The following is a 21,748-nucleotide window of genomic DNA, read 5'->3' on the forward strand; positions in this document are numbered from 1 at the left end:
CTGCCTTTTGAATTAAATATACCCTCTTCCTGCCTCTGATAAACCCTTCCAGGATTGTGGACCAAATATTATTTTCTGTCTGCTTTAATAAACAAAGCATAGGCCTATAAAGATGAGGCATGCAATGAAAGGACGCCAGCTAATCCTGTTTGTATGCCAACACAGAGTAAACCAAAATGAGATTATTACTAATAACACAGCCTTCTGTTTTGGATTTTACCACTAGGATTAAGGAACCGGTTTCTTGGAAACTGAAAGAGCACTGGCTTAGATTTACAATAGGCAAGGTGAGTGATGTGACATTTAGATAAGTGAGGATCACCAGACTCCTTTTGAACATGTTCTCTCTATGTGTATGTGATTTGTGTATATGTGTCTGTGAGTTGTGTAAATTGTTTAAACTACTGAATGTCCTGAAATTAATAAAGTATCCATCTATCTATCTGATAGCACACTTCACAGATTAACTCTGACCAGTAGGAAACAAACTCCGATACAACTCTGTAGCAAACAGGTGAAACAGTTGAAGAGGTCAGCCATGATCTCACTGATCATCTCAAACATACGTAAACACTTATGCAGTAGGCCTTGAACCTTGAATGCAGCACCTCTCTTGCAGTGCCTCACCTGTAACATAAATCATAGGTTTGCAGGCCCCTCAGGACTGCAGAAGACCCCACAGGTGCAGAATGCTGGCAAGAGGTTTGAGAGTATGTAGGATGGAGTAGTTTTTTTTCTCTCCCCTCATTATCCTGCATGAACATTCTTTTTAGAGAGATAAGTCTTCTCAGTCTTGAGAGGAACTCAAAATTGAGGGTTCCGCCTAAAGTTCATTTGTTGCAGTGGTCCCCAAAGCATCTCCATTAATTCCAAATGGTATCAGTTCAACTAAGATTTTTTTTGCACAAATGTGGGACCGGATTATCACTTACAATATGTGTTTAGTTTGGTTGTGGAATTGAGCTTCACATAAAAGTTAAGGGACTTGAGAGTCGTAGGGTTGTGGTGGTTGGAAGAGCTGCAGAGGTGAAGTACGATTAAGTACCTTGATGCAAGACACACCGTGTGCAGTGAACCCTACAAAACCTAATACAAATTCAGAGGTGTCTTACTTGACATCGTATAGGAATAAAATTCGGATACTTTAAAAGCCACCATCTACCGAAATCTTGGAGGAACAAAATCTTGGTCATAACCATGCTCTTCTAAATCCCACCTGAGGACTAGGAACGCATAAGCTCCAAAACTATACAGTCTTTGATGAACAATGTTCAGGGACTATGTATGTGTGTGAGTGTGTGTGTGTTTATGTAGAGGAGAACAGAGGGTGTGAAGTGACAGTCAGCACATCTGGTCTAATTAATAATGCAGGGCCATTTAAACGGCAGTTTGTCACAGATTGAGCACCGCCTGCTGAAATCAACACTGACACCTAAACCTCTGCCAGGGGAAACAGCCTGTGGAGCTTAGGCAGGGAAGGAGAGAGAGAGAAAGAAGGAGAACGGGAAGGAGGAAGTTAAAGGGGTACCAGTAAAAAGGACAAGTGAACATGTTTCTGATCAATTACTTTATCAAGAAATATTATCCAAATAGAAGATGAAAACTAAAAGCTAATTATTCAAAAAAAGAAGCAGTCAAGTCTATGGTCACAATGTTTATTTTATAAAAGTAGTAAACTAAAGTTTCTTCTAAAGTAAATCAATAAGAAAAAAAGAAAAAAATGAAATTCACTCCATCAATCATCAAATACATCAACAAAGATACAATGATTCTCTAGAACAGCTGGTTGGTGCCGCCGTCCAGACCAAGACTTGCACTCATTCGACCAAAATTGGCATGTTGCTCTGACAGTCTATTTGCCTGTGATGAGAGGATTCCTCAGCACAACGATGACAGAATCACCTCTCAGGAACATTTTGGAGATATAACGATCCTTATTCACAGGCTTTGACTTTTTCTTGCCCTTCCCACTCTTTGGCACCTCTGTCCACATCTCCTTCACATTTTCCAGAACCATGTTACAATGCCTGTTCAAACACAAATAGCAGAAATCACTTTTTGATATCAAGGCATAGGATTTTTGAGACATTTATAGATGCTAATATTTGGTTAAGTACCGACAGATATGTCCTGCACGATAGACATTGACCACTTTCATTCAAAAGTGAGGAGCAGACATCAAGTAATTGGTGTGTGGACCATGATTTTCCTGAGACAGTTCCTGGTTGGTTAAGACAGTCAGCCTGCCAATAAAGGCTATACATTTCACTTATAAAAGTCAACTTCAAAATCCATGACATCAGCTTCAGTTTGTGAAGTGCTTCTGGTGAACATACCTGTCAAATGCCTTGACTCGCCCAAGAAGCTTCTTGTTGTTTCTACAATTAATAAGGACCTGAGTGTTGTTCTTCACCGACTGGGTAAGCACAGACAGGGGTCCAGTGTTAAATTCCTCCTCCTCACGTTTCTGGAGCTCCTCTGGAGTCATCTCTGACTTTGGCTTGTTTAGAAGACTCCTGTGCAACATAAATGCATAAAATATTGTCTCTGGTTTAAAGGTATCTGTGACTTAAGTGCGAGGAACCTGTGAGGGTTGTTAATACTTATATAAACATGCAACAAAAAAAAACCTGTTCACTGAGTGCTACCACCTTCAACTCAACAAGTCTGAACAGTTGAACAACCCCTACAAATGTTAACCTTGTTGGCACGCTAGGCATTATACATAATAATGTTTTATACCATGTAACGTCACTTGTTGGATCGTCCGATAAGGTACTTGCATATAAACCCTAACCATTTTTAACAATCTAACTAGCAAGATAGCCTAGATAACTTGGTTAACAAATTTGGTTGTGTATCTCATGCACAATGACAAATAAAGTCTATTCTAGAAAGGAGTATTTATAAAGCAGATCACAAGTATTTAAACACTAATATGGGTACCTAGATTGCGTACATACTCTACACGTCAGCATGGTTTAGCTCTGGGTAAGTTAAGATAGATTCTTACAAAAATACATCACTATGGGCAGATTGGTACTGAGCAGCTTAGTAAACTAGCTCGAAAACCTACAGTAACATTGACAAAAAGCTAACAAAATTAGCTAACCACATTAACAGCGCTTTTTAAGAATGAAATTAGCCATTTATACAAAGAACACAAGAAACCCATGGCTACCACACAGAACCAATTAATCACAGAAACAACTATTGTATACAGACTGAACGGGAGAGAGAGTTAAAGTATTGGAAAACCCACACGCTCATAACGTATTTGAGACATAAAGGGGCCTGGTAGTTACACTGACTATAGTTTAGCTTTAGCTTGCTAGCTGCACTCGCTATTCAGTATGTTATAGGTTTCACCTTCAATACTGTTAAACCGAAAATACATGTTTTACGAAGCCATGCAGATAACTTACATTTTGTCGTTACTCTCTTCAGTAATGTGAAAATAAGAACGTTTCTCGGTGCTTTCTTAGCGTTAGCGGCTGACGTATTTCAGTTATTCCTTCACGTTCATTCAACGCACACCGTGTGCAAATGTATACTTCCGGGTTAACATTTGCGCCAAAGGAAAAGTTTTTCCGGGTTGCGGTCAATTCGAGAAATATGTTGTTGTTTTTTTCAAATGCGTCATGCATTAATTCAATATTCAATTTCATCAACATTTATAAAATGGTCAATGTAATGGGTGCATTTTTGGTAACTTTGTGACATCATGCAGATTTTTGCATCACTAATTTAGCCTTATGCCCATTTTGAAATGTGCCTAACGTTGAATATTGGGCAGACAAATCACTCTTTCACTTCTGTAATTTTGTTAATCTAGAAAAGTGTCACAAACATGCTTTTTGAACATTTAAATGTGTTTTTGAGCTATAAACTAAATTATATGACTGTGCTGAAAAACATGGTGTTCATATTGACAACGTTAACATTTTATAAAAATATGTAGCCTATTTTATGGGTTGAAAAGGGCTTAACACGGTATCTGCAGTTTAAAATCAACCAAGGCCATGCTGATGTAGGGCCGTTTGGTACATTTCTATGTCTTGATATATAGTGGGTCAGCCCTATGTTCCCACATTTCCAAGGATGTTTTTCACTGACAATTTTGAAAATTAGGCTCTATGTGCCCACAGACCTATGCAAAGGGTTAGGGTTAGCAGAGTAACAGACAGACTACTTCTGACCATGACTACTTCTACATATAGATGTCTAGAACAGGGGTTTTCAACTGGTTTTATCCCAGGGACCACCATTCTGACTAGAAAGTAATTTGCGGCCCACTGATGTGCCGCCGTCACGCCCCCTCCGCCTGCACAGATATTCTGACTATAACACGATATGTTCACTATATTCAAGAGTAATCTGGAAATCTGTTAAAATATCAAAGCAAATTAAAAAAAAATCAATGGTCAACTGATCAACAGAGGCTCATGTCGCGGACCCCATAATCCCAGCTCTGAGCCTAATTCCACCCTCTTGCCTACATCATTTTGAAAACTGCTAAAGAGTGGGCAAGGGGCTGAGAGGGGCTTGGGGAGGGACTGACAGTTTACTAGACTAAGAGCCTCCATACATGGGAGCGGCCTATATTCCCACAGCCCTGAATTCCCACAGCCCAATGTTCCCACATTTCTAGATTTTTCTGAAAATTAAACCCTATGGTCCCACTTTTCCTGTTAAGCCCCAGCCGTTTTTGGGACAAAAACGCCTAAATATGTATGCCTAAAATAAATGAACAATTATAGGGTCAATTTTCATGTTCTAGACCAGGGGTTTCCCTGGTGGTCCGCGACGACATTGCAGGGTAGTTACACTTTAAATCCCACCCATCTAGAATTTAAAAACCAATTTCCAAAATGAGCAAGCAAAAACCCATCATCATGTGACTTGGAGTAAAGACTCCAAGTGGCTGTGTCCAAAGTTGAGTCAGTTAGGATTTTTTTATGTAAAAAATAACATGCCCAGTATTCTCAATAATTAAATGAATCTGTTTGTAACCATACCCCAGTGGTCACAAGACATTTGACTGTGTGTAGAGCACACTCACATCAGTAACATACAAGATGGTTTCCAAACTTCCTTTCTGAGTGGTGGATACTAACACATTACGGTGAAAAGAAGGCAGAGGAGAAGCCTGAACAGGTACCTCTTTGTTGTACGCTTGGTGTGATGGGGAATGGGAGACACAGCCAGCCGAGTGAGGGGTAAAGTGTGTGTGTCAGAAAGACAAAGATGTGTATCTGTGCACTTCTTAAGACTCCAGGGATTGGCTTACTGGCGAGCGACAGGCAGGCGCCCAGGGGAGTGCAGCCTCACCTGTGTGATTTCACAGGGTGGCGATTCTGCCTGGGATAATCGCACATACCGTGTGCCGACTCAGAAGGGGAACAGGACTTTTGGAATTACTTTACAATGCCAAGGAGGACTGTTGGACTGAAATGCAAGCTTCTCCCTCCTCCCCAGATTAGCCCAGTGATAAAGCACAGACTGGACCCCTTTCAAACGGCTCCCTTCCTTTCCTAAATGTGCCCTTTTGAGTGCCTATGAACATTCCCCCCTAGGGATGGAAAATAGACATAAAAAACTGAGCATGATTGTAACCACTATAGCTAGCAGGGGTTTAAGGACCAACTTCTTTGCAGTTCAGTGCGTGTGTGTGTGTGGTCTAGCTTCAGGGTCTTGGAGTACAACCATCAGCCCCTGGGCTTCTGTGGAGTTTTGGAGTCAGTATGCTTTGATTTATCTTTCTCCCTTGAGTTATAAAGTCTGAGTGGGTGATTGACAGCGAGGTGTGGGTTATTAGCATCATTTGTCAGAGAGGGGATGTTATTTATTACCGAAATTAACAGAAAACTGTATCATATACCACCGCTGCAGGGTGGAACGAGTCTATTTTTCACTCTGCCTACCTCTCCTGGCTTACATGCATTATCTCAAGCTAGTCTACCCTACTAAGTACACAGAAGTCATAAAAGTCTTGTTTGTCTTTATTTTTCCAAAATCATTGTTGTATCACCGCACCACGCACCATACCTGATGCTGCCTATTCTGACCACAGTCGTTAAAATACAAGAGCGTGCCATACTACAGCAATCTTTTGTTTCAGGTAGGCACTGCTCCAGAAACCTGTCCTTTCCAGTTCCCTCAAACAGACACTTGCACTCTGTGTATTTTTTTTTTCTTGGAGTTGAAGCTCTCTTACAAGAGCCTAGCAGAGGGTGAGGGAAAGTTCAGTAAGCAGTGATGTAATGTGTGACTGTAACTGTATAGGCAGATCAATGAGATCACTCCAATAGAGATAGTTGTCCCCCTTTGCATTTAGTCTTCGTTTAGCCCCTCCACAGGAACAAATGTAACAACAGCATAACTTCAAATTATGTGATTTAAAAATAGAAAATGAAGCCTTGTGCTCGAGTCTGAATGGGCACAACTCCGGACAATGTCTGGACTTGATTCTCTAGACATTGTCCAGAGTCCATTATGCGAATAAGGCTCCAGATTTCTTATGACAGTGGACAGAAGTGGTCATGGTTGAAAGGTGCAAGTGGCAGGGATGCAAGTCTTTAAAAATGCATGTGACACCTTTGTGCTCTAAGAGCTCATGTTCACTGGACGGAGTGCTTGAGCCTAAGAAAACATGGAACAGGATGACATCCCAGAGTGTCACATGCACGCTGTCTGTCCTACTTGAAACTATAGTGTACAGATGAATAGATCCCCTCAATGCTGTTGAGACAGAAAGAAAACCACTGGTTAGTTCTGGTCATTATCGCTCATTGCTGGATAGTTTCTGTGTTGTGCAGTACTGATGTGATTGGTATCATTTATCTGGTCAGTAATGGAGCTCATGTGTTTGGGCATCTGGTGGTGAAAATCTGCCTGTGCATCTGATCCCATTGGAGCCATTCAGTTCATCAGCATGATCACACTCCTGGGGTATGAACATTAATGGAATATCAGTATTCAGTGGTGTGGTGGCTGAGAACAGTTAAATATTTCACACACACATTAACCTATATATTTTTCATGTAGGAGGAATTGATGCAGATGTAAATGTATTATATAGCAAATGAAATATGATTGTGTGCAGGTGTTTGTATGGGAGATAAAGACAAAGATAGGGAGAGAGAGAAATGGAGAGAGAGAAACTGAGAGAGAGAGAGAGAGAGAGAGAGAGAGAGAGAGAGAGAGAGAGAGAGAGAGAGAGAGAGAGAGAGAGAGAGAGAGAGAGATGTGAGGCTACCAGCTGCATGCCCTGTGGACTCCTTTGAGTCTGGACTCGTCATATCACATATCTCTTTATCACCTCTAATATCTATCACGTCAAAAACTGAAAGACATGTCAGGGAAATTATGTTATCTTATTTCATCTCAAAACATGTCACTAACATTTAACAACACCCTATAGATTTCCTGTGTCTTGGGCTTATTAACTTTTTAAGAATGTTTAAGAATACAATTCATAATTTTTTTCCTGTGGAATACAAAAATGAATCAAAGTTAAAGTACACTAACAAACAACAAAAACAATGAAATACAATTACATTTATGGGAGGAGGTAGAGGATTTGATTCAATACAAATACATCATAAAACTGTAAGACTTCTTTGAATAATGTAATTTTGATATTTTGATGCAAACTTTCCTCTAAAAAAAATCTCATGTCTGTAGTTATGAAAGCATCAATGTAGTACCCTCTGAATGAAAAACTAAATTCATTTTCCTCAAAAATGGTTTCTTATCATTTTGTCAGACAAACTTTTACTTCTCAAGAATTCATGAACAGTCAATTTAAATTAACTCATGTTTTTCCAGAGTGCTTTATTGTGGTGCCACTATAACAATTGTATGTGTGCACTTGCACTCGGAACTCGGAAAATACAATCAGTTTTATGGGTCAAACAGAACAGTGGGAATCTGGATGAGGCATGCCTTAACTTGAAATTGAGTCAATCAACCTTTCAACATACTGTATGTGCTGACTATGTTGCAGGTTGTAATATGCATATCCATTCAGACAAGATGATAATACAGCATAATTGATACTGCATTACAAAGATAATTTTAATGAACAATTGTGCATTTCATAGCTTCATTACACAACCGCAATATGCCCATAAACACCATCCAAAAATGTAGATAACACCAAGGCTCTCCTTTAACAAGCAAGTATTATAGCATCAAGGTGCATGCAAACTTATTTCCTGTAAATTTGCGATCACACACACACAGAGGGAGAGAAAGAAAAGTGCTTTGACCTATTGTCTTGCTCAATTTTGTATGACGGTTGTCATGCTGTTTTGTGAGCTGGCGCTGCTCAAAACTTGTATACAGTGCATTATGCTTAATAATGAATTGTGATTAATGATTAAAGATTATTATATACCATACATTATACATTTACTCAGTCATCAAATATCCTATTGTATTCAATGCCTGTTAAGCCAAAAGTATTTGAATATTAAAACACAAAGATGACTTTCTTCTGGTTATGTCACTTTTCCACCATGACAGTTAAACGGCGGAGAATAAAGTGTGTTAGGCCATAAATACAACATTTCACTAGGCCTACATGTTGAGAGGTGTCGTGACACTAAAAAGGACAAAAATAATTGGGAAGTTCTGAGCAAAAACCACTTATGTAATCAGAGGAACTGTTCTTTCCAGACAGAAACGGCCCGACCGCTGGCACTTTAGGTTGCGAGTGGTCATCTTGTAGCAAAGATGTAAAATCGGGCAGGTTTGGAACCTGGTGCGAATAAAAGTAACTGGTTTGACCAGAGAGCAGGTTAAAAGAACATGGACCGGGGAGAGGCAACGCACACGGCAAGGAAGAAGACGCGAAGGATGCGGTTGCAGTCATCTGGTGGTGTCGGTGGTGTTCTCCGCCTATTCCAAAATAAGTGTTCTCTTGGGTGGTGGGCAGCAGTCTTTCGGAGGTGGGGGCCACAGCCGAAGTGATGTGCGAGCTATGAGAGAGCAACGAGGCAGCGTAACTGCTCTGAGAGGACCCTAGAAAAGAAGTTGAACTCGGGTGTGAGTGTGCAGAGTGTTGCAGGGCCAGGAGAGGAGGGATTGGCCAGTAGAAGGACCCCGTGAGTGCCAGACCTGCTGCAGAGTTGGACGCCATCCGAGGTCCTCTCTTCATGGCCAGTTTTGCTCTGGAGGCAGCTGTTGAACGCCGTCGGAGCTTCCCCGTCGTGCCACCGATGAAAACGTCCTCACTGGATGGGTCCAGCATCCAATAGTTGCCCTTTCCCGGGTCATCATAGTGGCGTGGCACCTTAACAAAACACTTGTTGAGGCTCAGGTTGTGTCGAATGGAGTTTTGCCACCCTTGCTTATTTTCCCTGTAGTACGGAAAGTTGTCCATGATAAATTCATAAATGCCATTCAGTGTAAGCCGCCTTCCCGGGCTTTGACGAATAGCCATCATGATCAAAGCATTATAGCTGAAAGGAGGTTTCTCTGGTTTACCATTCTTCCCTCTGTCTGCCTCTCCTTGTGCCTTAACTTCAACTCTGTCTACCAGTTTCTTCTCCCCTCTTTTCTTCTTATCCCTGGGTACCAGTTTATCTATTCGTATTGAGCTGCAGTGTGCTTTACCGTTTCTCTTGTCGTCGTTGAAAGTATACTTCCCATCTCGAATAAGTGCACAGTTAGTTTTCTGATCCGGGAAAAACTGATGTCGGGACAGGGTTTTGACACCTCCAGAAAGCGGCGCGTCCATGGCGGGACCACGCTCATTCATCAGCGCCTCGCGTTGATATAACAGACTGCTTATGCTGAACGACGACTTGTGGAGGAGCCTCACGGGAGCTTTCACTCCGTCCATGTTTAGCATCACCCACTTGTGCACCGGTGGAAGTCGTTTTCTGGAGAGGGTCGGAAGGATGTTGTTGGAGAGGATCAAGCGTCTGCGCACAGTTCAGAACTAACGAAACTCCTCATAAGCGCGAAGACCCGTCAAAAGACACTAATAACTCCACAGCACTGTCAATCTCTGTGACTGATCAATGAACTCCCGGGCCAATTATAACACTTCCGAGGAGCGTGAAACTCTAGCCTCTCACCTGCACTTGGCCCAAGAGACCGCCTCCCCGGCTCTGCCCTTCCTTTCTGTTTACACAACAGTTTGGCGAAGTGCCCGTCGAAGGCGAACGGGCAGAAAGGTGTGTGAAAGTGCAAATTAGTACACCGAAGTACGCACATGAGAAGGTGAGTAGGTAAACAAACTGATGCCATGCGCTAAGGTGATCCAGAGAACCACACACAGCCATAAATGAGGCAGCTCTCTACTCGTATCTGCCGGGGGACACGCTCTATTCTGTGCTGAATTTGACAGGCAAGGTGGTGTTGGTGCGCACAAAACGCAGAGCACAATGTTTAACTTTTAGCCTTTTCTTATTTTCTCGATTTGATACGGATGGTGCTGTGCCCTTAATCCCTAAGAAATTGCAAGTACTTACTTGCTGGGAATGTACCCTACATCTACGCATGGCTTACCGTGTTGAAACATAACAAAGATACACATTTCACCCGATGATAAATTATGTCGTTTTAGATTTTACTGGATGTGTCTGGTTTAGCAAGGAAGGATGTAGTGCGCTTAGTCCAAACCAATATTGTGAATACAATACAATAGTATTATCCTTCATTAATAGAACAAACAAACCATCAGATTTCAGAATCATTTCACAAAAACATTTATTAGCTTATTGCATAAATTATTATGGACATTTTAGGAATCATGAAGTGTGCTGAATATTTAGTTAACGTTTCGACAGAATACATTAAACATGATCAAAATGTACATGTAGTTATTTCCATCCTATCTATTTCCCCCCTAAAGTGACCGACAGCACTGCTTTATTTGTTTCAGTATGTGCTCTCTATAGGATTCTTATAGTTTATGAGCAGGATTTTTTAGACGATGCCCTACATCGGTTGCGTAGGCAAAGTGTAAATATGTCAGTACCTAAAATTGTCGTGTAACAGATCAAATAATTTATTATAACGGCCACTGTTATCTGTTTAACATGAGATGTTCACACATACGGAGTCACCAAAGAGTTACAAAAGTCCATCCAGTGCATGAGATAAGAAACCCTGGACAAAGCTATTGTTTCACCACACCACTCCTTCACTTTCTCTTCTCAATCAGAACATTTCCAAAAATATCAGAGAATTAACTGCAGACCTAGTCCCTATCCGACCTGAGTCGTTGTATTTCAGGGTAAAGTTTATCTCCGGGGCACTCGGTATTCGCCAAGTCCCTGTGCCCAAAGATTGCATAATTGGAGTGCAGCCAGCCCCCGGACACCCCGTCCAGTAACAGCCTTTTGACAGATGACAATGCTGCGGAGGTGGGCAAGTCATCTGGAAAGAGAAAAAAATACTCCTTCATGAATATGAGAAAAAATCTCATGGCGCGACAATTAATTACACCAGCCACTTAATAACACTAAATCTAGGTAACATAATAGGCCTATACCCTGACTTATAGGCTTCTTAAACATAAAACATGTAGAATTCTCAATATGAATTTTTATTTTGCATTTTGGGAGAAATAATTCGTTTTGCGTTGTTGCCTTTAACCTTTTGGTGACCTATTTCATATTCTTAATATGTGCGCACCCAAAGGAATACACAATCCTTGCTTGCCAGATCAATGCATAAAATGGGAAAGGCTTTTCAGTTAGACAAATGCCACTGGTCTATTTTTTGGGGGTTCTATGACAATTTGGCTCGCATTTTGTTTGACTACAATATAATACCATAAAAAGGAATTCGTTACTGTTAAAATTGCCCATGACAGCAATGCCAACTGAATCCTGGTTATGCCCCTTGGTGTGCGCTCCCACGATGCCCCATCCGCGCCCCTCATATGGCATCCCATTCTGAGCGACCAAAAAGCTGCAAAAGTAAGTTTCATTATTGTGTGGGCTACACCAACTTTTTGTAATGCAACAAATGTCCTTAAAATAAAATAAGTCGTGTTAGGAATAAAATGAAGAAAAATATGTAGGCTATGAACTAGCCTACTATCCGACTTACTTGTATCCGATGTCATCGAAGTCTCTGTCCTTCATGTGCATCTTCTGTATACGGGTTACTTGGTGTATACAGTCCTGTGGGGTAGCACCAGACCGGATCGCCGTGTGGTGGATAACCACTCTCTTAGCAGGTTCATTCATTTGCTTTTTACTCCGGGGGTTTGCGGCTCCCCAGCCAACCCGATAAGTTATATTTACTGCAGGAAGCACACAAATACCAGGTTCAACTTCAGTATTAGCATTCTCTGTTTGGGTAATCGTACCTGCATTGCCTCCCACTCGACTGTATTGAGGTCCGCTTGTATTTTTGTCCATGACTGCGTGCAAAATCAACGTTCCAAAGGTGTTTAATAAAATGGTGAGTAGGCCATCATCTCGTTATTATATACAAAGCTTTGTAAATTGCACCGTTGCGACGGGCGACTCAAGAGGCAGCCAGGCTACGGAACAAGGACTTTCTCGGCTGGGGATTACTGTGTATTTTCCTTTCTCACGCCATGTTATCGCGCAGGGACGGAAAACTTAGTTTTGCGCAAGAACAGGAAGCTACGTGGGCTTGGTACGATGATACAGCAAGTGACTACAGCACTATTGTTAGAATATTTTTGCAGGTCACTCCCATGTACACACTAATACGGAAGTATTATTCTTTAAACAGGCTCACCTAACATGGCGAGGCTTGTACAGATTGATTTCTGAAATATGTTTACCCAACTCAAATCTAGCATTTGTTTTCACTTTTTAATCACAGAAGTATAGATTATATTATGTGCCTATGTAGGGTCAGCTATTAACCTTCATACATAACAATGTATTAATTACAACTTTACAACTGAACATCAATATTTTTGTAACAGAGAAAATGAGAGAAAACACATGTTTTTTCCAAGTGGATTTAATACTTGCTCACATTTCTAAAAAAAACATAAGAAACATTCAGAGGACTATAAAAATACCATGACATTAGAAAAAAATCCAATGCTAATGCAAACACAAACCAAAAATCCACCCTGCATCAAGCTGGAATTAACAGGTCTGCAATAAGATGCAACAGTTTTTACAATAAGCCTTTCGGGCAGTATGACAAAAGTTCTTTTCTGTCAATAATGCCAGCCGGGTAGAGTTTGGGATACCCAGTGTAGCAGTGGAACTTCCTCTTCACTTCTTCATTCTGTCCAGCGGTGTCCACAGTGAGGGGCGGTACAGACGTAGTACAGACGCATGGCATCCTGGGAGAGAACAAACAAACTTCAGCTTCTCGACATAAACATTCACATTCTGGAAACTTCTAAGACAGTACACTGTCACTTTACACACAGAAATGAATGAGGTCTTGGATACACCACTATGCTTTTTATGGTTGATACATCAGCTGATTCACCAGAAACATACATTTTCCTTAGATTAAATTATGGGCACCAAATGAAATCGCTGTCCGAATGTGTGACTTGATACACAGCCCCTTGAAATTTAATTCATTCGGGGAAAAAGGCTCATAGAAATGAAGAATGAATGACACTGATCATATTCATTGATATATTTGATATTGATATAATTACATTAACAGGAATTAATTAACAGGCCAAATGATATTTCCAATACATGGGGGTAAACAAATACATTCAATAAATGCAAGAAAAACGTTACAGTGAGCCCATATTTCTTTACCTCGGCTTTCATGCTGTGCGACTGGAAGAACACTGCTTCCTTGTGGCCACACCTGAAAACACGGGAGTTATTAAACAGAAACCCAATTTTGCATGTAAGTAAGTAAGTAAGACTTTATTTACATAGCACATTTCGTACAAGAGTTGCAATTCAAAGTGATTTACATAAAATCAATAAAAGCAAGCAGCAGGAGCAATAAAATAATGGTCAACATCGTTTCAGAACCTGATGCTCGTATAATAATAGTAATAAAATGCTTTAGTGAAAAGATAGGTTTTAAGCTGACTTTTAAAAGGTGTCTAGCGTGTAGGCATCTGACATGAAATTAAGACCCGACTCAAATGGCAAAAGCAGAACACCATTAACAGGGGGGGTTGCCAGATGTTGATTTATTCAGTTGTGATGAGTCTTCAAAAAAGTTGTAATATTTGCTTAATTATTGCTGCATAATCATACTATGAGTCTATGAGTGGAGAATACAGTGAGAATGTGGCAGAAAAAAATAAAAAAACTTTAGGGGACATGGACACTCACTTGGGACACGGGTGGTCCTCTGTCCGGGGCAGGGTTGGATCCTGGGATATATCTGCAATAATCTGTGTCAGCTCACTGAAAAGTAAACAACAGGAAAAATGAAATGGCTGAGGGGCTATTCAAGTTTTGCATAGCATACAACAAACAAGATAAATGCAGTATGCAATGGTGATGCTGTAAAGACAAGTGGGTGACTTTTATGAGCAAATTGGAAAACACTATTATTTCTCCCACAGACAAACCAATTGCTGGCCTCTGCAAGTGGAAATGAATGAACATATACTTACTCAACCTCGTGGGTGATTTTGTTGACATAAATGCAGCTGTTGTCTGCCTCCTGCTGGTAATCACAATTCCTGCACTGAGGACAGAAACATAAAACAGAAGACATTTTCAGTGCACATCACAACACAGTAAGGTAGCACATCACAACCTCAAAACACATACAATATCAGAATCATTTTAGAATACAGAATCTCTTAACAATCAGAATCCACTGAGACAGATCTGAACACACGGGCACTGGAAAGATGAACAATCGATGGGCCAGACACAACCATATGTGCAGGACATGATCATGACTAATTGCACAAGCCGCTCATACTTCGTTCACTAATGGATAGAACGCTTGGGTCACAACAACAAATTGTATTTACAAAAACAAATTGGATTTTCCTTTTCATGTTCGTGTCAATGCCACATGCACATGTCACCTGTTCATTCATTCCTATGTTCTTTTTAAAAATGCATTAAAGAGCTGGTGAATGTTCTGGTAAATTCACATAAACGCTCATCTCCTGCTTACATCCTGCCAAAATATACAAAATATAGTCTGGTCATTTATTTGGAGGCTGATATACCCACAGTGAGCAAATTACGTGACTTACTGCATATAGCAGGATACGATTCTCCTTGTCCTCTTTTGGGTACAACATGTTATTGCTGCAAAACAAAGACCACAGGATAAAATGCCTGGATTTAGATAGGTATGACGTACAGTTCAACCCTGGAGTTCAGCACATGACATCGTACAAGTGTCATTTCAAAAGACATCGTCTTTTTTGTGACGTTAATCCACTTTGGTAAACACTTTATAAGACATGGACACCATCAGTAACACTGATATATAATACGTTATGTTTAAGCTTCCGGTATACGTAGGCTACATTTCTTTGTCAGGGTGCAATGCTGAAACATTGGGAGACAGACTGGAGACAAGCACTACGAAAAGTCTTTACTCAAGGTAGCTAAATTAGCTAGGAGGCAAGTTGACCATCGCAGGCTACGTCTGTGCTTACCATTCTTGGCAGAATCGAATACCAACAAATCCCTGCTCATACGTTCCACCCTCTAGATCCATTTTGCAGAATACTTCAGATAACTATCAGGACAATGTCAATGGTTTTCTAGCGTTATTTATTATTATAATTATCTTTCTGAAAGACACACAAACACTACATACACGCCAGTTTTCGAACCTACTTTCGTTGCAACCATAGACTTGGATAAGGCATGCGCAGTACAAACCGATTCAAATGAATTTCAAGAACGATTGGTAAGCAGCGCCCCTATATTATGGAGGACGAAATAGCTACGCTAACTTAGTTTTAATTTCTCTTGTTAGTTTCTGCAAAATCGAACTGATTGACTTAACGATTAAATTCATACAAATCGTAAACAGATTCATTTTTAATTTGTTTTATTTATTTCGTTCATATTTATGGTATGATATTACAATATTAAACAATAGCATTCAAGCCATTCTGACAGGCTTTTTTTTACAGACTTATCAGGAAAGGCCTCAGGTGAGGCGAAATCCCACAAACACAGTATCATTATCTGCGGAACAGAAAATGTCATTCCGGCCACAGCCCCAAAGGTCCACCCAAACCTTGTCACCCTTGGACAGCTCAATGACACTACTTATGCTGGCGACCTGGCTCATCCTGCTGGGCAACGTAGTGTGGTAAGCTGAGACCACCTTTACTCCATTTTTCTGAATAATGACCTCCCCACGGCCATACACAGAAGCATGGACAGTGAAGTAATAGAAGCCAGCCAGGGGGCAGGTGAACACACCAGTGCTTGCCTCATAGCCACCCCCCTTGTTGACTAGAACATGACGAAACTTAAGGACACCGTTGTGAGCTGGATAATTATCAGAAGGAATAAGTTTTGCAGTGAAGGCCACAGTCCTGTCTGAAACAACAAAACAAAACGACAGTCATACTCAGAATGTAGTATTATACTTGCACAATACCCTACTCTAGATTGTCATGTCTCAATGTCACCACTGAGACACTGATGTTGGAGATTTGACTATGAATAACCCGAGATCAAGAATATTTAAAGTCAGGCACTGACCAATATAATCTGGGCCATCCCCTCGTCCATCTGTTGGATTTGAAGGCTGAGGTTCTGGGTCTACTGGTGCATGAGGTTCAAACAATTATTACAGAACAATCATCACCCATGTGTAATTCAGTGCAAGGCACTATATTCCTGTGAACACTATTTATTGTCAAATTTTATGTAGCCTACACACTTACGAATATTATCTGGGCCATCACCACGTCCATCTGTTGTCTCAGGATTTTGTGCCTGTGGTTCTGGTGTATGAGTGAACAAGTATTAAAATAACAGTTTTTTTTATTATTCACACTTACTTATGTCAAACAACAAAGTACCCTGCTGTGATGCTAGTCAAGCATCTGTGCATTCCTGAAGGCAAGCAAGGGCTAAATGATTCTTCTCCAGCCATATTCCATTTCAGACATGTCAGTGAAGTTATAAACAAAGCCGGCAGACAATTCTAGACAATCTATGTAGCAGTATTATAGGTCAAATACTACTGATTGTGCGTCCATATGGTTCCCATATAAAGTATCGTTGTGTTGGTGAACTGCTTTTGTTGTGAATGGAAATCTGATATTTTTTTGACTGAGTTAATCAAATTAGGTTATAGCAACAAGAAATTCAGACAAGCAGAGAGTTAATTTAAATTATGCAACAATGCTAGCTATTCTTATTTGATTAGCATTTCCTTTGAATGTTACATATGAGAAAGATCAGAACTGAGAACTGGAACATTTACTTGCTCAAGATGTCACAACAATGTTATTACATGCTCCTTTACCAAAACACACACACTTTATGTCTTAAGTTTCTATGCATTGTTACCTGTTTTTTCAGTGCGATCCATCCTTGTTAGTCAATGTACCTGTAATCCTGTATAGTTTCCCACTGTGGCCAAACTTGCAGAAGCAAAGGGCTGGTGTATGAGACCTGGTGTCTGAGAGGGCGTGGACTTTTTTTTTTTTTTTTTTTTTTTTTTTTTTTTTACAGTTTACAGCCTCTCCAGTTAATAACACACTACTGAAAGAGGGCACCAGCAGTTTGCCTAAGGCACATTCCTTGAGTAGTTTAGTCATTCAGCGCTGTTCTTTAAATTACTCACAAAAATTGTTTTTTTTTTGTTTTGTTTGTTTGCTCTGAAGATACAATTAAACAAAGAGTATTTATTGCCAAAGAGCATCTGTAGGACAAGAGAGATGTCCAAGAATTGAAACAGTTTTAAATCAGAGTCTGCTGAGTTTGAATTGGATGGGGAAAGGGAATAAACTGGATGAACCAGATCGGTCCCAGGAATGCCAAACAACATAATAACCAGTTGCAGAACATCATTGCACTTGAGAAGGAACTAGTGTGCTGGTTAGCAGTCACCACTTACTGTGACTGAAGTGCAGTGTTGGGCAAGTTACTGAAAATTAGTACTTAGTTACAGTTACTAGTTACTTCTTTTGAAGGTAATTGAATTACTTCACCAGTTATTGTATATCAAAAGTAATTAGCTACTAGGGAAAGTAACTTTTAAGTAACTTTTATATCTGCGTTTTAAATGTAATGAATATGAACAGTACTGGGCCTCGTTTCCCGAACGCGAAAAAGCACTTGAAATCGGTCGTAAGATGGATCCTACGTTGCAGAGCAGTTTCCCGACGCCGCACTTAGCTTAAATTGTTCTTTCGCTGAGAAGAATTCTACGTGTGGTCAGGACCAGTAGTAACTTCACACTTAGCGAACTTCACACTTAACTTCACACTTAACTTCACACTTAGCGATGCAATCCACCAGGGGCGTCGTTCGCCCGTCGTTCGGAAGAAAGGGGAATTAAAAAAAAAAACATGGCTCCTTGAAGTGAGGAATATTTTACATTAATAAAGCTATCTACACAACTTTTTATATGTTTATAATGACTCGGTTTGATCTGAAATGTGCTACGCGACCGATGCAGAGTATGTATGTCTTAACTGAAGCTTTCAAACAGTAGTTTTAAGGCACAATTAGCGCTTATGCCACCACTCCATTGGCTTATATGGTAGCTTTATAGCTAGATGCTAAATACATTACATGTAAGTATTTTTGGCTTATAATTAATTTAAAAATGACGACAGTCTTGTTTCGTGCTCTACACAGTTGTATACATATATATTTGCAACCATGTTCTTCATTGAAACTTTTTTTAAATCGCTAGTTTCATAGCTCATACAGTCACGCATGACGTACGCTTCAACCCCCTCGACACCTTATCCAGGGGCGTCATTCGGTGTTACTATCTCCGCCCCGAATTCAGTGCAAAGTGCACGTTCGATGCACGCATAGGCTAGCTAATTTCACAGCTATTAACGTAAACAGGTTAACCTGACGTAAACAGCTCTTAAGATATACTTAAGAACTCGTGCACGTTGCGCTCGTGCACCTGACTTTAAGATGATGTTCGGGAAACGCTCGTAAATAGAAAGTGTTACTGAGTCTACTATGTCTTAAAAATCCACGTAGGCCGTTAAAATACGTCGTTATCGGGAAACGAGGCCCTGAACAGTCAAACACAATAAACATATTTCCAATTTAATTTAATTTTGACCTATTTATTTTAAACAACAGTGATGTTCTCTCAACTAGATAGTTAGTTGTCATACCTAGCGATAGCTTAGTTCCCTAGTTAGCTAGCTAGCTGCAAGCTGCTTCATTGAAATGTTTTCCATTGTAAACTTAGGAAAATTAACATGTTGCATTCTATACGACCTGATTATGTAATTCTTTAAGATACATAGCCTGTCCTCAGTTTTCTTCAATAGGCTAATTTAGAAGCAGTAATAGATATTTGAACGGCTTATAATTAAAATGTCCGGAAAATGAAAACTCTGCAGGCCACTTTTACCTGGATTTTTTTCTTCTAACGGAACCTCTGGGTTAAATGCTCATTCACCGGCCACCAATGTCCTGCGACGTCAGATCAGAAGCAGCTAAAGTAGGCCTATCTTGTCTTCTTGTCTGCAAGTGTTAATTTTTCCACAAAAGAGAGTAATGCAGGGAACAAACTCATTCAAATTTCAGTAATTGTAACTGCGTTACTTGATTTAAAATAATACTTCCTTACATTCTTGTTACCGCTAAAAGTGGTGGAATTACAGTAATGCGTTACTTTGCGTTACTTTTCTATCAAGTGTCAAGGATCTTTTCTTCCTCATAGAGAAAGGTAACATCAAGTGGTAACCCATGACAAGACAATAACAGTTTGAAGATAAAGTGAGAGTTGGGTATTTCATAGTATCCTGAAATGTTGTTAACTCTGTAATCACGCTATGATAACCAAATCTGTCCCAGCTGAGGTCTCACTTCCTACATTTACAGAACAGATTTTTAGCCTTTCTTGTTCAACCAAATTACACTTCTCAAACAAAAAATCTTTAAACAGAAACTCAAAATGCTTTGATTAACTGGGCTAAAGTAAGAACGCATACCACCTGTCACCCCAGTTTGTGTAGCATAGGAAGAGCTTGAGAGAAGCAACTAGTCCATGAAACATTACTGTTTTTTAGGGTTCAATAAAAGTTCAAATCAAACAAGGTCATCAACGACAAGTAAACAGAAATGCAAAAAAAAATGAATAAGGCTGCAAAATGGAGAGGAAATGTGGTTTCTATATATGTGGGTGGGGAGGAAATGCAAGAGCTATATGTGCAGCAACTTCCCATGTATTGCATGCCCACATCACCCACCAAAATAAATTAATGAATACATTCAGTGGCACTTGTTGCAGTACATGCTCATGAGACAACCCATATGTGCATGGTTATGTGATAATGCAGGTGTGTGTGTGTGTCTGTGTGTGTGCGAATATAGTACAGTATATGTTTGTATGTGTGTGTTTATAATTGTGTGAGTGTGTGTATGGTGGGGATTAGAGCACTGGGACTGCTCCTGTGTGTGTGTGGAGAGGCAGCAGTCCTGCCACTCTCTATATATAGCCCCCACCCCACCCTGAGCCTTTGATCCCGGGGCTAATTCTCCCAATCGTCCAAATCCACTCTGACGAGAGTGAGACTGCAAACCGTGGATGTGCAAAGAGGGGAAGGCTTGAAGCTGTTAAAGGGGGTGCTGGGCGCTCAAGTGGCTGAGCCCTCTATCTCTGTGGAGAGAGACCATGCAGGTGAGCCGGCCTGTGCCTCCGTCTCCTTCTGCGGACGGCCAGGCAGTGGCACACTCCCTGGTCCATGCTGGCAGAGGGACAGTCAGGTCCCTCTGACGTCACCTGTCCCGCTGCTGTAATCGAATGAGACGTTAATCCTACTCCTCTGCAAAGCTCCTCTGTGGGGAGAGCGAGTGAGAGAGTAAGAGGAAAGAGAGAGAGAGAGAGAGAGAGGGACAGAGAGAGGTGGGGGGAGGTATGTGAGCAGAGAGTGGAAGAGAGCAGCTGGTAGCTGTGTGCTGAAGCTGTTGTAGTGTTGGCGTCTGGGCTCATCAGCCTTCAGCAGACTCTCAGTCGAGAGCGAGAGGCCTCCCCAGCTCACCTGGTCACAGAGCCGCTGCTGCCCCAGACCTCTGCTCTCCCCTCTTGACCCCAAACGCCTTGCACCAGGCCTCGCCCTGGACACCAACTGCCCCCCTGGGGGGCCGCCGGAGGGCGGGTGCTGCGGAAGCTGCCCCCCTCCACAGGCAGCCCTGTTGCCTCAGGTCATCATGCCTACCATAGCCGGCGTGGAGGTGTGCCAAGACAGAGAGGACGGATACCCACCTACAGACAGGTAAGACCCTCTACTGACTTCCACAAGTTATGCACCCCTGCAACAAGAGTGAGAGGTCATGACTAGGGCTGTTGGCACTGTCATAGGGCTGATATGGATGTGATAAGTGAGTCTAGTGGAGGAGGACAAGTATCAAGTAGTCTTTGGCTATTTGTGAAATACTCTTCTTTAATGTTTAACCAGGAGACAATATTGTTGTGTGTTCATGCAAAGCACACATTGACTTTTAGAGACTCGAATGAAATACGATACTTGAAGTGCTTCTACTGGGATGTGTGGATGCAACTGTAATTCAGGGTAAACTGTGGGTCCATATTCTACTCAAGATGTAGGGTCCTAATACCTACCTTTAGAAGTCATGTGGCTTCGTTAGCATCCTGCCTCATC

General features: G+C 41.0%; 4 protein-coding genes across 4 annotated transcripts; all 4 read right to left on the reverse strand.

Annotated features, from left to right (window-relative positions):
* Positions 1–1,641: 1,641 nt before the first annotated feature.
* On the reverse strand, positions 1,642–3,536 carry snrpd2 (small nuclear ribonucleoprotein D2 polypeptide). The gene is made up of 3 exons (XM_080844608.1): positions 3,426–3,536; positions 2,337–2,516; positions 1,642–2,027 (listed from the first exon to the last, which is right to left on the reverse strand). Coding segments are annotated over exons 1-3 (357 nt in total). The 5' UTR covers positions 3,428–3,536; the 3' UTR covers positions 1,642–1,852.
* A 3,070-nt stretch (positions 3,537–6,606) lies between these two features.
* foxg1c (forkhead box G1c) lies at positions 6,607–9,850 on the reverse strand (the record flags this gene model as incomplete). Its single annotated transcript, XM_080845001.1, has 2 exons — positions 6,607–6,642; positions 8,699–9,850. 2 exons carry the CDS (start codon positions 9,848–9,850, stop codon positions 6,607–6,609), a joined length of 1,188 nt encoding a protein of 395 aa, XP_080701127.1.
* Positions 9,851–11,215: 1,365 nt separating this feature from the next.
* Positions 11,216–12,742, reverse strand: pglyrp5 (peptidoglycan recognition protein 5; the record flags this gene model as incomplete). The annotated part of the gene is made up of 4 exons (XM_080845003.1): positions 11,216–11,394; positions 11,783–11,931; positions 12,073–12,268; positions 12,736–12,742. 4 exons carry the CDS (start codon positions 12,740–12,742, stop codon positions 11,216–11,218), a joined length of 531 nt encoding a protein of 176 aa, XP_080701129.1.
* Positions 12,743–13,014: 272 nt separating this feature from the next.
* Positions 13,015–15,754, reverse strand: polr2i (RNA polymerase II subunit I). The gene is made up of 6 exons (XM_080844773.1): positions 15,572–15,754; positions 15,161–15,215; positions 14,561–14,634; positions 14,274–14,348; positions 13,740–13,791; positions 13,015–13,300 (listed from the first exon to the last, which is right to left on the reverse strand). Exons 1-6 carry the CDS (start codon positions 15,631–15,633, stop codon positions 13,238–13,240), a joined length of 381 nt encoding a protein of 126 aa, XP_080700899.1. The 5' UTR covers positions 15,634–15,754; the 3' UTR covers positions 13,015–13,237.
* Between the last annotated feature and the right edge of the window lie 5,994 nt (positions 15,755–21,748).

The sequence above is a fragment of the Sprattus sprattus genome (assembly GCF_963457725.1).
Source record: "Sprattus sprattus genome assembly, chromosome: 9".
Classification (NCBI taxonomy): domain Eukaryota; kingdom Metazoa; phylum Chordata; class Actinopteri; order Clupeiformes; family Clupeidae; genus Sprattus; species Sprattus sprattus.

Bases quoted from the DNA above. Each gene is read 5' to 3' on its own strand.
- snrpd2 (XM_080844608.1), bottom strand. The intron at 2,028-2,336 runs GTATGTTCACCA...GTGTTTGAACAG, and splicing joins CGAGTCAAGGCATTTGACAG to GCATTGTAACATGGTTCTGG.
- polr2i (XM_080844773.1), bottom strand. From the start codon at position 15,633: ATGGATCTAGAGGGTGGAACGTATGAGCAGGGATTTGTTGGTATTCGA. The intron at 14,349-14,560 runs GTAAGTATATGT...TTTACTTTTCAG, and splicing joins AAAATCACCCACGAGGTTGA to TGAGCTGACACAGATTATTG. The intron at 13,301-13,739 runs GTAAAGAAATAT...GTTCTCTCCCAG, and splicing joins CGCACAGCATGAAAGCCGAG to GATGCCATGCGTCTGTACTA.